The sequence below is a fragment of the Hirundo rustica genome, chromosome 1 (assembly GCF_015227805.2).
Source record: "Hirundo rustica isolate bHirRus1 chromosome 1, bHirRus1.pri.v3, whole genome shotgun sequence".
In the NCBI taxonomy this organism is placed as follows: domain Eukaryota; kingdom Metazoa; phylum Chordata; class Aves; order Passeriformes; family Hirundinidae; genus Hirundo; species Hirundo rustica.
The window spans coordinates 47,430,716-47,443,515 of NC_053450.1; the positions used below are offsets into that span (position 1 = coordinate 47,430,716).

At 38.9% G+C, this 12,800-nt stretch overlaps 1 protein-coding gene across 1 annotated transcript in view; it reads right to left on the minus strand.

Annotated features, from left to right (window-relative positions):
• The window catches only part of TTC39C (tetratricopeptide repeat domain 39C), a 37,972-nt gene that overhangs the window by 4,970 nt on the left and 20,202 nt on the right, over window positions 1-12,800 (minus strand). Inside the window, exons 7-12 of the mRNA XM_040081330.1 lie at window positions 7,006-7,099; window positions 6,053-6,160; window positions 5,461-5,570; window positions 4,659-4,782; window positions 1,693-1,790; window positions 676-780 (exon numbers count right to left, since the gene is read on the minus strand). Of these exons, the coding sequence (XP_039937264.1) occupies window positions 676-780; window positions 1,693-1,790; window positions 4,659-4,782; window positions 5,461-5,570; window positions 6,053-6,160; window positions 7,006-7,099 (639 nt within the window). The remainder of the gene's footprint in view (window positions 1-675; window positions 781-1,692; window positions 1,791-4,658; window positions 4,783-5,460; window positions 5,571-6,052; window positions 6,161-7,005; window positions 7,100-12,800) is intronic.

Below are 12,800 nucleotides of genomic sequence, written 5' to 3' on the forward strand. Positions count from 1 at the left end.
GGGGTTACACATTTGAGGAAGGAAACAGCACCAAGAGTGCTGCATGAGTTGCTCTGGTTTAAGATTCTCTGAGGTAGGGCACGTGCAAAGACCTGAACAATTAAATGTACTGTCAGCCAATTTGGACAATCTGAAAGCCAGGTGGATTATTTTCTTCCTCATCCTGAACAACAAAACCCTCACTACTCAGGGTGGAAGTCGAAATGCTCACACAGCTTCAAGGGAATTTAAATGACTAAAAAAACCCCACTTGCTATTTTAGGAAGGCATCAAATTCTATTTGGAGAGGATAAGTACAGGTGAACTTTGACTGGCATCCAACAGGATATTAAATAGGTAAGAAAAGGAGCCTAGGCATCTACCACACTAAATACCACCTGCAGACAAGAAATCCCAGCCTACCCATGGCATTCTGGCCAGGCCTTTGTTGCCACCAGCAGCAGGAACACTCTCAGTACTGAAGAACTAAGACATTGTGACCTAAAACACATTCCACTTCTTGGACTGAATCCCCCTCCCTCACAAGTTGTAAGTTTCTTTATGGCAGGTATAAAAAAAAAAAAGTTTAAAACATAATATGCACAGTCACCTACAAACTTTGTTTCATTCTTTGCATAGTGCCATGTTGACTCCTTCTACTACTTTTCTAAGTTTCAAAATAGGTCATGCTATTACCTCTGGATTGTCTAACAGGATACAGCCAAGTTCATAGCAAGCATATGGCTGGACATACAAGTTGCTTTGACGGCAGAGTTCATCTTTAGCAGCTCGCTGAAAGTACTGTAAAAATGAAAGGAAAAAAAGAAACCAAAGACTGCAGAGGTACATTAAAATTGACTGGTTCTTACTTCCAAACAATGCAGAAGCATCATTCAACTTCAAGCTGTAGAAATTAGACAAAGCTAAAATGAGAATACATAAAAAATATACAATGGTATAGATTCCTAGATGTTTTTACCAACACTACTGTATCAAGACAGAATTATTAATTTATATTTTTACCAAGTGTTAAAAGTGACTGATTCAAGAGTTTTCCAACTTCACATTGAAAAAAAAATATTAGCTCTAACAAGAATCTGTGACACCAAAGATGAAGTACCCAGATTATTTAAGGTATATTTGAGAGAAATGGGGCAGGGGGAAGAAGGGTTTAAAGCCAGCATCTTGCTGCTGATATGAACAGCATTCTGTTTTCGGGAGGAAAAAGGAGGGTTGTACCTACAGATCAAAACCTGGAGTGCTGGAAAAATTATTCTTTTGTATTTGCTAATAATCAAACCCTCCCTCTAGCGTGTCCAGAGAAGAAGCAGCAAACCTGTGCTTTCAAAATGTCAATCTCCAAGAAACTTTTTTAAAAAATTAATTTTCTTTGAGGGACAAAGTACATCTAACAGAGCAAGAACTTTTCTCTTATTCTTTCCAGTTTCCCCTTAATTCCTGGTACCACAAACCCATTTTAACTGCCATGTTCATTCAACAAAGCCAATTACTTTCACAGCACAGAATAAAATAAAGACATGTTAAATCAGAAGATTTTAAAAGAAACCCTGTTAGAATTCACAAACCAGAATGATCAGTGGCACTGGAAAACTAATTACATTCTTAACACTCTTACTCAAAAATATTTACTGTTTTTAAAATAATAGTTTATAAAATAGGAATAATGGTGGAAATTACCATTTAACTAATTACCTGAACAGCATCTTCAGAATTTCCTAAACATTTGTGTATGGCACCAAGAAGCAAATTCCTCAAACCAGCAGCCGATGAATCATCCACATCATGACAAGCTTAATGAAAAGATTCCAGTAAACAAGGTGGATTGAAATAATTTCTTAGACAGGAACTGTGATTTACATTATCTTTTAGTCTGATATTTAAATTTTACCAGAAAAAGGAGACGCTAGTAGCATTAATAGAAAGCCAAGTAAGTTGTTTTCTTTTAAATCCAACCCATTCTGTATGAATCTCATCAAGAAATCCATCACTCATCAGAGCAATCCCTAACAGGAATGAATGGGCTGAAGTCAAAGGCAGTTCCTCTCACAAGAGGAGGACAGATCTCTACTCTTCTTCGAAATATCCACTAAAAGGTAAAGTTAAGAAACAATCATCTCCTTCTGGTGTTACACGGCACCGGTTTGTCCAATGTACTGAAAGAAGAATATATAGTCCAAGTCAGGAGAACAGGGCAAGCAATTCAGGCAAACCTGATTTTTTCCAAACTGAAGCCAAGTGACAGACACACAAAAATCTGTACTGGACTTAAGAACCCAGTCAAGGATGTCTTGGCATCACAATTCTCACTGATGATGGGAGGACAAGGTTAATTTGCCAGACCTTAGCTGGTCCACAATCTGGGGACAGACTGTGCCTCAGCTGACCTGTGCTAAGTTTCCAGGAAAAATTGAATCATAACACATGGAGCCCTTTCTAAACAAATCAGACTCCATTTTGATCAAGCTTCTTAGTGCCAGCTCTGACAATCAGGAGAGTTCCATGAGGAGCCATTTGCACTTGCCCACACCAGCATCCAGGAAGGAGAGAGTAGAGGGTTTTCATCCCTTAACTGCTGTGTCTGGAGCAGTGCAGCTCCTTAAACATCTTGCCTGACAGCATAAACCCTGCCAGATCTTAACCAGCTGTGCACTCACAACACCAAGAAGTCCCTATGGATAACTGCAAGGTAACTTCATTAAGTATTTGCAGCATCAGCTCTCGTGTGGATTACAAGTCTCAAATTACTTGGCATTTTATTTACAGAGATTCAAGTGGATACAAATTAGCTCCTTTAAGTCAAATTCTAGCCCTGAGGAAATGCCTGGAAATCCACCCCAACAAATTACAATCCAATTGCTCGTGACAAGAGGAAACAAATGCAGAAAAAAACCCCCAAAACAACTATTATTCATGTTTTTGAAGTACAAATAAGGTGCAGAAATAATAGTCACTGAACAGAAAACCTTCAACCAGGGACAGCTGATGCAGACATAGTTATCAGTGGCAAACTTACAAGCAATGTATCTCTGAATTTGAACCTATACTGGTATTTCACATTAAAATATGAGCCACTGACTGGAAGGTTACACAAGGGGGACCTACACTGCCTCTGAGTGGGTGGGACAGAATACCAACTCCTTACATCCTCCACAGCTGACTATTCTGAAGGCAAATGACAGCCAAAAAAAACCCTCAAATTTATTTTGATGTAATGAAATCTGATTTTAAAGCCTACCATTACCTTTGTGACTAGAAAACTAGGGATCTGAATATAACCCACCACCATCACACAATTTAAATGGACAAGTTATCTCAAATTAAAACTGGAACAAACATCACTACTAGTCCTGACTCTTGACTCAAAGACTGGAGTTTTCTAGCTTACCGTGAAAATTGTGCATAACCCCCGGAATTTCACGATTACAAAAAACAAAAGCACCTCATGGCAAACAATTTTTATTTTCTGAAAGCAAGTAATAATCGGACTATTTTAGAATGGTTTGCGTTGGAAGGGACCTTAAAACCCATCTAGTTCCAGCCCCCTGCCATAAGGCAGGGACACCTTTCACCAGATCAGGTTGCTCAGAGCCTCATCCAGTCCTGGAACATCCACAGCTCCCCTGGGCAACTTGCTCCAGTGCCCCACCACCCTCACAGAAATTTCTTCTTAATACCTAATCTAAACCCTTCTTTCTGTTTAAAACCATTCCCCCTTGCCCTGTCACTCCATGCCCTTGTAAAAAGCACCTGCCCAGCTCTCTTGCAGGGCCCCTTGAAGTACTGAAAGGTTCTCTAAGGACAGCCTGAAGGCTTCTCTTCTCCAGGCTGAACATCCCAAACTCTCTCAGCCTGTCCCCACAGGAGAAGTACTCCAGCCCTCTGATAATCTGTGTGTCCCTCCTCTGGACCCACTCCAACAAGTCTTTCTGGTGCTGAGCACCCCAGACCTGGACACAGCACTCCAGGTGGGATCTCACCAGAGCAGAGCAGAGCAGAGGGGCAGAATCACCTTCCTGCACCTGCTTGCCACCCTCCTTTCAATGCAGCCCAGGATGCAGTCAATTGGGCTGCCAATGCACATTGCCAGGTCATGTTGAGCTTCTCCTTCAACCAGCTTGAAACTAATGCAAACAAGAGTGACTGACTTCATGACACACACTGCTGCCATAAGCTCCACGTGACAGACACCCAAAGTCAGCTGGAGACTAAGGAAGAGGCCACTCATCACTAAGAAGGTCCCAGGACCCAGGTCATAGATAACATCACAAGTTACCTATTTCCTCTTAGAAGAAAACTGACATGCAGGAAGGAATATGTAGTTTTAAACTTTTTTCTATTTTGTTACTAGGTTTATATGAGTTACATTTTGCTTAGTAACTTGGAACAGTAACTATCATGCTATTGTTTTATTTTAAACAGTGATTAAGAAATATATGCAGCAAGCAGTTACAACTCCTCCCAAAAAAACTTGTAAAAATGAAGCATTAGGCTGACTCATAATGGGTCTTTATTCTTTTGTAACTCACCTGTATTTTGCTATGACACGTGCACACAAGCTGAAATTTTCAGGCTACTGCAATTAGCTACTCCACACAACAGCATAAAATCACACTTCTCATTTTAAAACGTAAATAAATAAATCAAGGAGCCATATATACCTTGACTCATATGCTGTAAGTTCGAGAGGGAACAGTTTGGAAGGGCTTTCCATAAGTATAACACTTCAATGGATGCCAGGACACAGAGCTCTTTGGTCGGCATTTGTTTCCTAAATCTATCTGCCTGCGAAGTGGGAGAAAAGAAGGAAGGGAGATCCATCATTTATTCTTTTAGAGGGAACATGATATTCACAAACAGTGTATCACAAACACTAATTTTAACTGTTTTATAAAAATCATCAAATAATTTTATGAAAATAAAGTCAGCAGTAACTTAGCCCAAAGATTTTAAGACTAAAAATCAAAATCTCTCAAGTAACGTAAGAGCTTACATATTGATCAAAATTAAAATCTCCTTGTATGCAGCCTGACTGGGTTTGCCTGTATTTCACAGTCCCAATACACACTGACCGGATGCTGAGACAGTACCATCTGCAAGACTGTCAGTTGAGAGCTATTTCCTAGACAACTCCTACCTCTCAAAAACAACTAAGGCTTTCACAAACAAGACAAGATAAAAAGGAGTAAGAAAGGCAAAGCTAGAAGGAAAATTACCAAAGCAACTACACTGTCATGTATTTTTATCATTAATAATTACTTTAGTCGGAGAGTGAATAGCTAATTCCCATTTCCTTTGTTAGGTCCTTCAAATTACAGTATTCTTTTTCTACCCTATTCCTTCCCACAAATTCTAGAGAAGCATCACAGCAGAAAAGAGATACATCCTGCTAAAGAAAATACTGAACTAAGAACTGAATTGTCATCACTGTACCAAAACAAGTCAGCCTATGCAAAAACTAACCTTTTTCACTGAAAATTGTTCAATCTGATTGTTTTTTCTTTTGAAAAGCTTCTGAACTTCCTTGAACACATTCTGAGCGCCACTGACATCACCAGTGGCTCCTTGACACACTGCAAGAATACAGAAACAAAAACACATTAACAGTACTGGGATATGAAACAGGAAAAATTAAGATTAGATATCACATGGTCACAGAGAAAAACCTTCACACACTCACCTCCAGAAAGTTATCTAGATCGAGGATTTGACCAACATGGTAATCTCAACTCCCCCAGGAACCTTCTGTGTTCATTAAAAAGTCAGTACTACTTTTTATACCCATTAAAGGAAGAAATACCACCAAGCTTGTAAAGTGGCAATAATTCTATCTACATGGAGAGGGGTGTTCAGACAGGCAGGTACACGTATGAGCACGCCAGCGTTCATTATGCAAACAAACACGACCGTCCAAGTCGAGCCTGGCACAAAGCTGATGTGCAGCAGGCAGTGTGGAAGACACTACGTGCACCAGCAAGTTTCCCAAAAGAAAACAGTGCCAAAACCTTACCACATCACTGACTTGCCATTTACCCAACACCCTGGCTACACTCACCTGCTGTTAAATAAGCATAGTAGCACTGGGACCACCTGGATTCATTTTTAAGCCTTTCGAAGGATTCAAACGCGTCTTTGAAGTTCATCTCTATCATGCTGCACCAACCTAAAAGCAACACTGATTTCACTTCAGGGAAAGGGCAGTAATTCAAACTGGGTGTCAACATTATTGAAATCCACAGTTCTGCTGTGTTTGGTTATGAGAGCTGGAGCACGTATAACAACTTTAAAACTAACTGGGAAATTAAAAACAAAACAAATGACATACATTTAAAGTCTGGTTTAAATTTACTGGGTCATTTCGAATTAGAAGATTCCATAGGAAATAATGAATCCACATTTCAGAGCAGGTACAAAATTATAGACAAAAAGCTCTCATTTTTTAAATTTTAGATACTACGTTTTGTAGAATGCTGGAACTTACAAAGCTACTACTTTTTCCCTTATTATCTTCTACTGTGACAAGATCCCATTTAAAGCTTGAAGCAACCTATCTTCTCCACTATAAAGACTCGTATGCAAATTAGGACCATATATCACATCCTGCTATTGATAGGAAATGAAGGAAATGAACATGAAATACAGACCCTGCAAACTGTGAAGCTTCACTAAACTAATTCAGCTTTGGCACAGAAACAGTGACTCCATAGATAAGTCATATGAATTTATTCCTGATTTTAAATAATACTTAGCAGGTTAATAGCTTGCCCTTGATTCCGCAGTCTACTCTCTGATTTTGCATCACCTTGTACTTGAAGATAATTTAATTATGAAAAAGTGTCAAATTCTACTTGTCTAAGCAAGAAGATTATTACTATAATCTACCCTAGACAAAGGCCAGTAATCTAAAATCTTCTTTAAAATCCTAGTAAGAAGTCTCCAGTTTGTTTACTGAAGCTGCCAGTTGAAACTTGAAAGTGATCTATTTATGGGTAAACACATCCAACGTACCTATTTCATACAAGCAGACGTGTTGAATCTCCCTTTGGTCTGTTGCAAGTTCCAAAGCAGTATGAAATGAGGTCAAGGCACTATTAATTTGACACTAACAAAAGGGAAAGAAAAATAAAAAAGAAAAAAAAAAAAAAAAAAAATCAGACACCTGAGATTTTAAATATGTTGGATAATTTAATTTTGATAAAGAAAAAAATCATTTCTTTTAGTTAATAAAAACTAGAGTAGAGGAGTTTAATAGCATAATAGCAGCCAGATTAGACCATGTTTTAACCTTCAACCTTAAAAATCAGTGACTATATTCTTCCTATGTGCTATTAAAGCCCAAAATTCATTGGGTTTGTGCAGTAAGCTTTGAAGTAATCTCATTTCTACTTTTACTAGTCATGCCACCTTTAAGAGTCATATTTTTAGCATCTGCCAATGAAGTTTTGCTTTCTGCACAAGAAGATACCTTTAGTGTTTGATTTCATTTATTTTGAACTTTGCACCTCTTCCCATACCCCTCAGGAACCCCTTTAAGCAAGAGTTAATAGTGAATTCATAAATGACAGCATGACACATAAGAAGATAAAAAAGCTTATGAGAGAAAAAACATTTTGATAAAATCATTAGCGAGCAACAGCTTAGCAAAAAGAGCTGACATTTTTTTAAGAACTAGAATGATAGTTCTTTTGACTACCTGATTTTCCCAGTCTGGAATGGGACTTCTCCCTATCAGTCATTATGGGGTGGAATGAAAATCAATATTTTATTATTTTAATATATATCCCAATACAGCCTATACCAGCTTTAATATTGTTCCTGTATTTATTATCACATACATTTATTATTATTTACACAACATAAGAATTTTTAAGTCCCTCTCTGCTGACTAAGTGTGTAAGCAAAACAAACCCTTGAAAATGCAAACTCACCATCTATACCAGCATAACTGAATTCAAAAATTCCTACAGAAATCTGCAGCATTGTAGCTTAATTCCAGGTGCACACAGAACTCTGAAATGATTGTATTAGGCTTTCTCCTTTACCTCATCAGGAGAAACTAGTTTAGCTGTTAAGGAATGATTTAACTGTAAATAATACACATTGCATCAAGACAGCACAACTGCCTGCACAGGGAGCCCCAGCTGTTCCAGTATAAACACTGTACACTTAGAAATTACAACAGTGATTGAAACAAGGTGCTTGCTGGCAAGGCAGAAGAATATACAACACAGAAAGACAGGAGAGTTATATCTGCCCTCAAAACTGCCAGGGAGCTTGAGCCAGGTACACCTTGTTCACTTCTGGAACGGCACATTCTCTCCTCTACACATTACTCCAGTGAGGCTGCATCACCCCAACACAACTTCCCAGAAAGTAACTGTGATGGGCTCAGTCTTACAGAAAAAATAAAACCCCATCAGTTTAGAATTTAACTTCTGTTCTAGGAATTCAAAAGCTCTCTAAATCTATGTTTTCAATGCTTCCGAGAAAAATGACCCAAAAAAAAAAAAAAAAAAAAAAAAAAAAAAAAAAGAAAACAAAAATAAAATATAAATATTTAGTACTCTTCAAAGATAAACTGCCTTCTAAACCCCTAGCCATTCTGAAACAGAAATCACTTTTCCCATACAATGCCTACTGGCAATCACCTCACTGGCTGCAGTGCTGTACAACTGCCTGGCACAGGACAGGAAATACTAACCACCTGGCAATATACAAGTCCAGTTTGCTGAATATTCAAATCTTCTACAATCCGCCTCTCTCTCTAGATCTCTCAAGTGTTTTGACATCTGCCTAAGTTTTCCTTCAGCATCAAGCTCATTTAAGCATGTTTCAGAGACATTCATTAATAATTAAAAGTTTCAGTCATCTCCAGGGATTGCAGCAACATCCTGGAATATGAATTACTATTCTTGGTGTTAATTCTTAAATTAATTACTTTCTGTTTACTGCTTAAAAGAACAAACAAAAATAATTTTAAAGTCCTAAGAGCCTGCAAGTGTAAAATCCTGGCTGCACCTGAAATTGATGCTCTTGAGATTTACAATTATATATAAATATGCAAACACTTGTCATTCCTTCCATAGGCACCACTCACGTCTCTCTTAGACATAACACAAAGACAAAAAAAGATCAACCCATAAAATATGTAATATACAGAAGTACAAACCCATAAAGAGGATTATTAAACCTAATGTGAGAACCCTAGTCTTACATTTCTGGACTTCAGATTAAAACTAAAAGCATCCCAACTCAACAATCTAAGCATCTACAGAGCTCACCAAGACAAGGTGGCTTCCCAAAACAACAAAACAACATACATTTCCCCAGAGTTGTTCTGAAATCTCAGCACACCTTCCCTCCCTCAGAACTTCTCTATTCTCAAGCACCACTCTGAATTCATAAAGCTTTTAACAAGTCATACTCAGAAACAAGGGAAAACCAAAAATCAATTTGTAAAAGCTAACAATTTACACCAGAGGATATTATATGGATGTTTCAAAGCCTGTATTTTCTATTCCTTAACACACCAAAACCTATTTTCCCTTAGACAAGCCAAAAATAGAACTAGAATGAAACTAGGATATTGTGTTTTACAGGACCAAGTAACTAGAAAAGTCAGCACAATTCCTGAAAATAAACCTTGATGTTACGCTTGCTCTGCAAATTTCTTCACATTAGACACTACTGTGATTTTCTTCCAGAAAGTTCATTTAGATTTTTCAGCTCTTGTTATTAGTCTTTTCCTCAGTCTGTTTTTCTGTACCACACCCTCTCACCCCTAAATAAGAATGATGCTACTGACACCAAAACATCTACAAAAGGTAACTAAAAATCAAGACTGCTTGTCAGCATTACATTTAAGTACATGTTACCATTGGACATTTTCAGCAGCCTGCTCATCAATCACACTTTAGTACACCTGAAAATAACACTAGTGCCTTGCCTGTCAGCTGGAGTATTTGGTACATTTCTCTTCAGACTATTTACATGCACCTACACCAATGGAAAATATGGGTCAAGACTCAGAACCTGAGGGGTTTTTGCAGCAGAGATTTCCTGTTGTTTATATATATATAATTATAACACACACACAGGGAGTCTGTTCCCAATTAAAGCAAAGCAACCCTTGTCCAGTTGATAACTTTGCCAAACACTTTATTTTTGCTTATACTCTTACTTTCTCTCCACACAAAGCTATCAATCTATTAAACTATTGCTGAGGGGCATGATTGTAAAAGATTTTAAACAGTATTGCTAACTAGGGAAAAATAAAAAAAAGAGAGAAAGCAAAACTGGACGCTGAAAAGCAGAAATGGGTAAGATCCGTAACACAACATCTCACTCTGTCCTCTCCTATGCTACCACCATGCCCAGCTTCCACTACTGGCTAAAAAACCACACCTGAATAGTGTAAGTCCTGGTTTCAAAATTAAACTGGTATTTATTAACATCATTTCAGTATCAGACAATACACATTTAGAATGTGGGTGGCAATATTTTTACTTTCACAGTGATAAGAAACGTCCAAAGATGCAGCCAGAAACTCCGTGGGTTTCAGCCATTATTATACCAATTATATTTTTATATACATTTTAGGCCTAAGTATAAAACATAATTCTCACTTGTCTGCAGTAGTTTAATCTTACATGAAGTATCACTACTAGCTTTAAAGGAAAGTTATTTCAAATATATAAATTGTTAGACCTTCATGAAGAAATACTTGTGAGGCTGGAATACACACCATATAATCATAAATCAAGCATGGAAATATCCACAAAAGCAGCCTTAGTGAATTATGCAGAAGTCAGTAAAAATGCTACTTTTAATATACAGTGCCTTAATCTACTCTTTGCAAAGAAAAAAGACATTTGACCAGCCAAGCAGTGCAACCTTTAACTTTCTGGTGCACTTTCATTCCAGTCATCCCAGATCATCCTCCTTTCCTTTCCCCTAACTCGCTCAATTCAATAGTCTCCAAACGCTTTCAGTTCAATAATCTCCAAACACTTTCAGACTTTTTTCTCTAAAACATGAATCTGAGAAAAAAAAAGCTGACAGATAATCTGCTCCTCATTTATTGCACCTGTAAGGCTACATCTTCAAAAACTGAAGTCTTTTAAGAGTTTTACTGACTAATATCCATTCATGCTTTTTGGGACACAAAGCATTATTCAGGCCCATGCCATTCATTTATCTTTTATAGACAGGAAGGTTTCACAGAAACGGGGCTTTCTCCTTGACTGCCTTCCTTGCCAATTTCCTCCTTTGTCAGATTTGTGTCTCACTGTCCAGTCCTGAATTACTGCTCCTGCCTTTTGAACAGTTTCCCTGTCTCCAGGTGTCTGTGGGCTGAACTATGCTCCTTACCATTTTCTTCTCCATAGAAAAGAAAAGACACATACATATAGTATGAAGGCTTCCTAATGGAAGCTGAATATGCCATCAGCTGAAAAAATATATGCAGGATCAAAGGAAAAAAATTCAATGGACTGAGTGCTAGCAGGCCCAAACGCAAACTCCACAACCATAAATGGAACACACAAGGTCTTCTGAGTTAAATCTAAGGGGCCTTTCATCTGTGTGTACTATTATACTGTGTCACACAACTGTTAAAAGATGACAGATGGAAAAGAAAGACTCTGAAGTATATAAGCTTCAGCTTAAGATATACTTTTCAGTGTATATAGGTTGAAATATAATTCTGGTAAGCCGCCTAGAATAATATCCCATGCCCACTGGAAAGAATTTAAACCTAAAACATTAACAGTTTCAAGGAAGGCCAAATAAGCACTTCCTAGGCTTTGCAGGAGCTCTCCTCATCCACCTTGGAAGTGAGGAAATTACAACTCAGCGTATTAGCCTGTAAGGTGAGAGTGTGTGCGCACTTTTGGTTCAGAATCACAGAATCATTCAGGTTGAAAGAGACCTCCAAGATCAGTCCAACCTTCGATCAATCACCACCTTGTCAACTAAACCACAGCACTAACAACCACAACCAGTCATTTCTTGAATACCTGCAGGGACAACGATCCTACCATATCCCTGCACAGTTTGTTCCAATGTTTAACAACCCTTTCTGTGAACAAATTACTCCTGATGTCCAATCTGAACCTCCTCTAGCTCTTCTTGAGGCCATGTCCCTCGTCCTGTCACTCACTGCCAGGGAGAAGAGGCCGATCCCCAGCTGGCTGAAGCCCCCACTTCAGGCAGTCGTAGAGAGGGATAAGGTCACCCCTGAGCCTCCTCTCCTCCAATCTAAATAAACCCAGCTCCCTCAGCTGCTCCTCGAAGGACTCACGCTCCAGACCCTTCACCAGTTGTGCTGCCCTGCCCTGGACACACCAACAACCTCCATGTCTCTCTTGAACTGGGGAGCCCAGGACCGGACTCACGGGAGGTGCGGCCTCACCAGTGCACCCTCGCAGGGGCACAGTCACTGCCCTGGCCCCCACGGACACACCAGTATGCGATGGATGCTGGAAGAACAGTGCCCAGATTCAGGACACAGGTAACCACAAGTGTGCTGTGCAGAAACCCAGTGCAGCTCCCCACGCCATTGCCATCAGTCACATTCCTTCCTTCGCTGTTATACCAACAGCATTTAAGCAAATTAAGCTGGAAAAGTCCTACCAAAAATCCAGGAGAGCCCAAGACACTTAAACTGCAACATTCGGACACAGCAAAACCTCTGTGACAGAGCACCACTAGGAACAAAGAAATGATGGGGGGAGGGGGAAGAGGCTGCTGAATGGAAAAGCCCGCATGAAAACACACACATGAATAGCAAAAGGACATTTTAA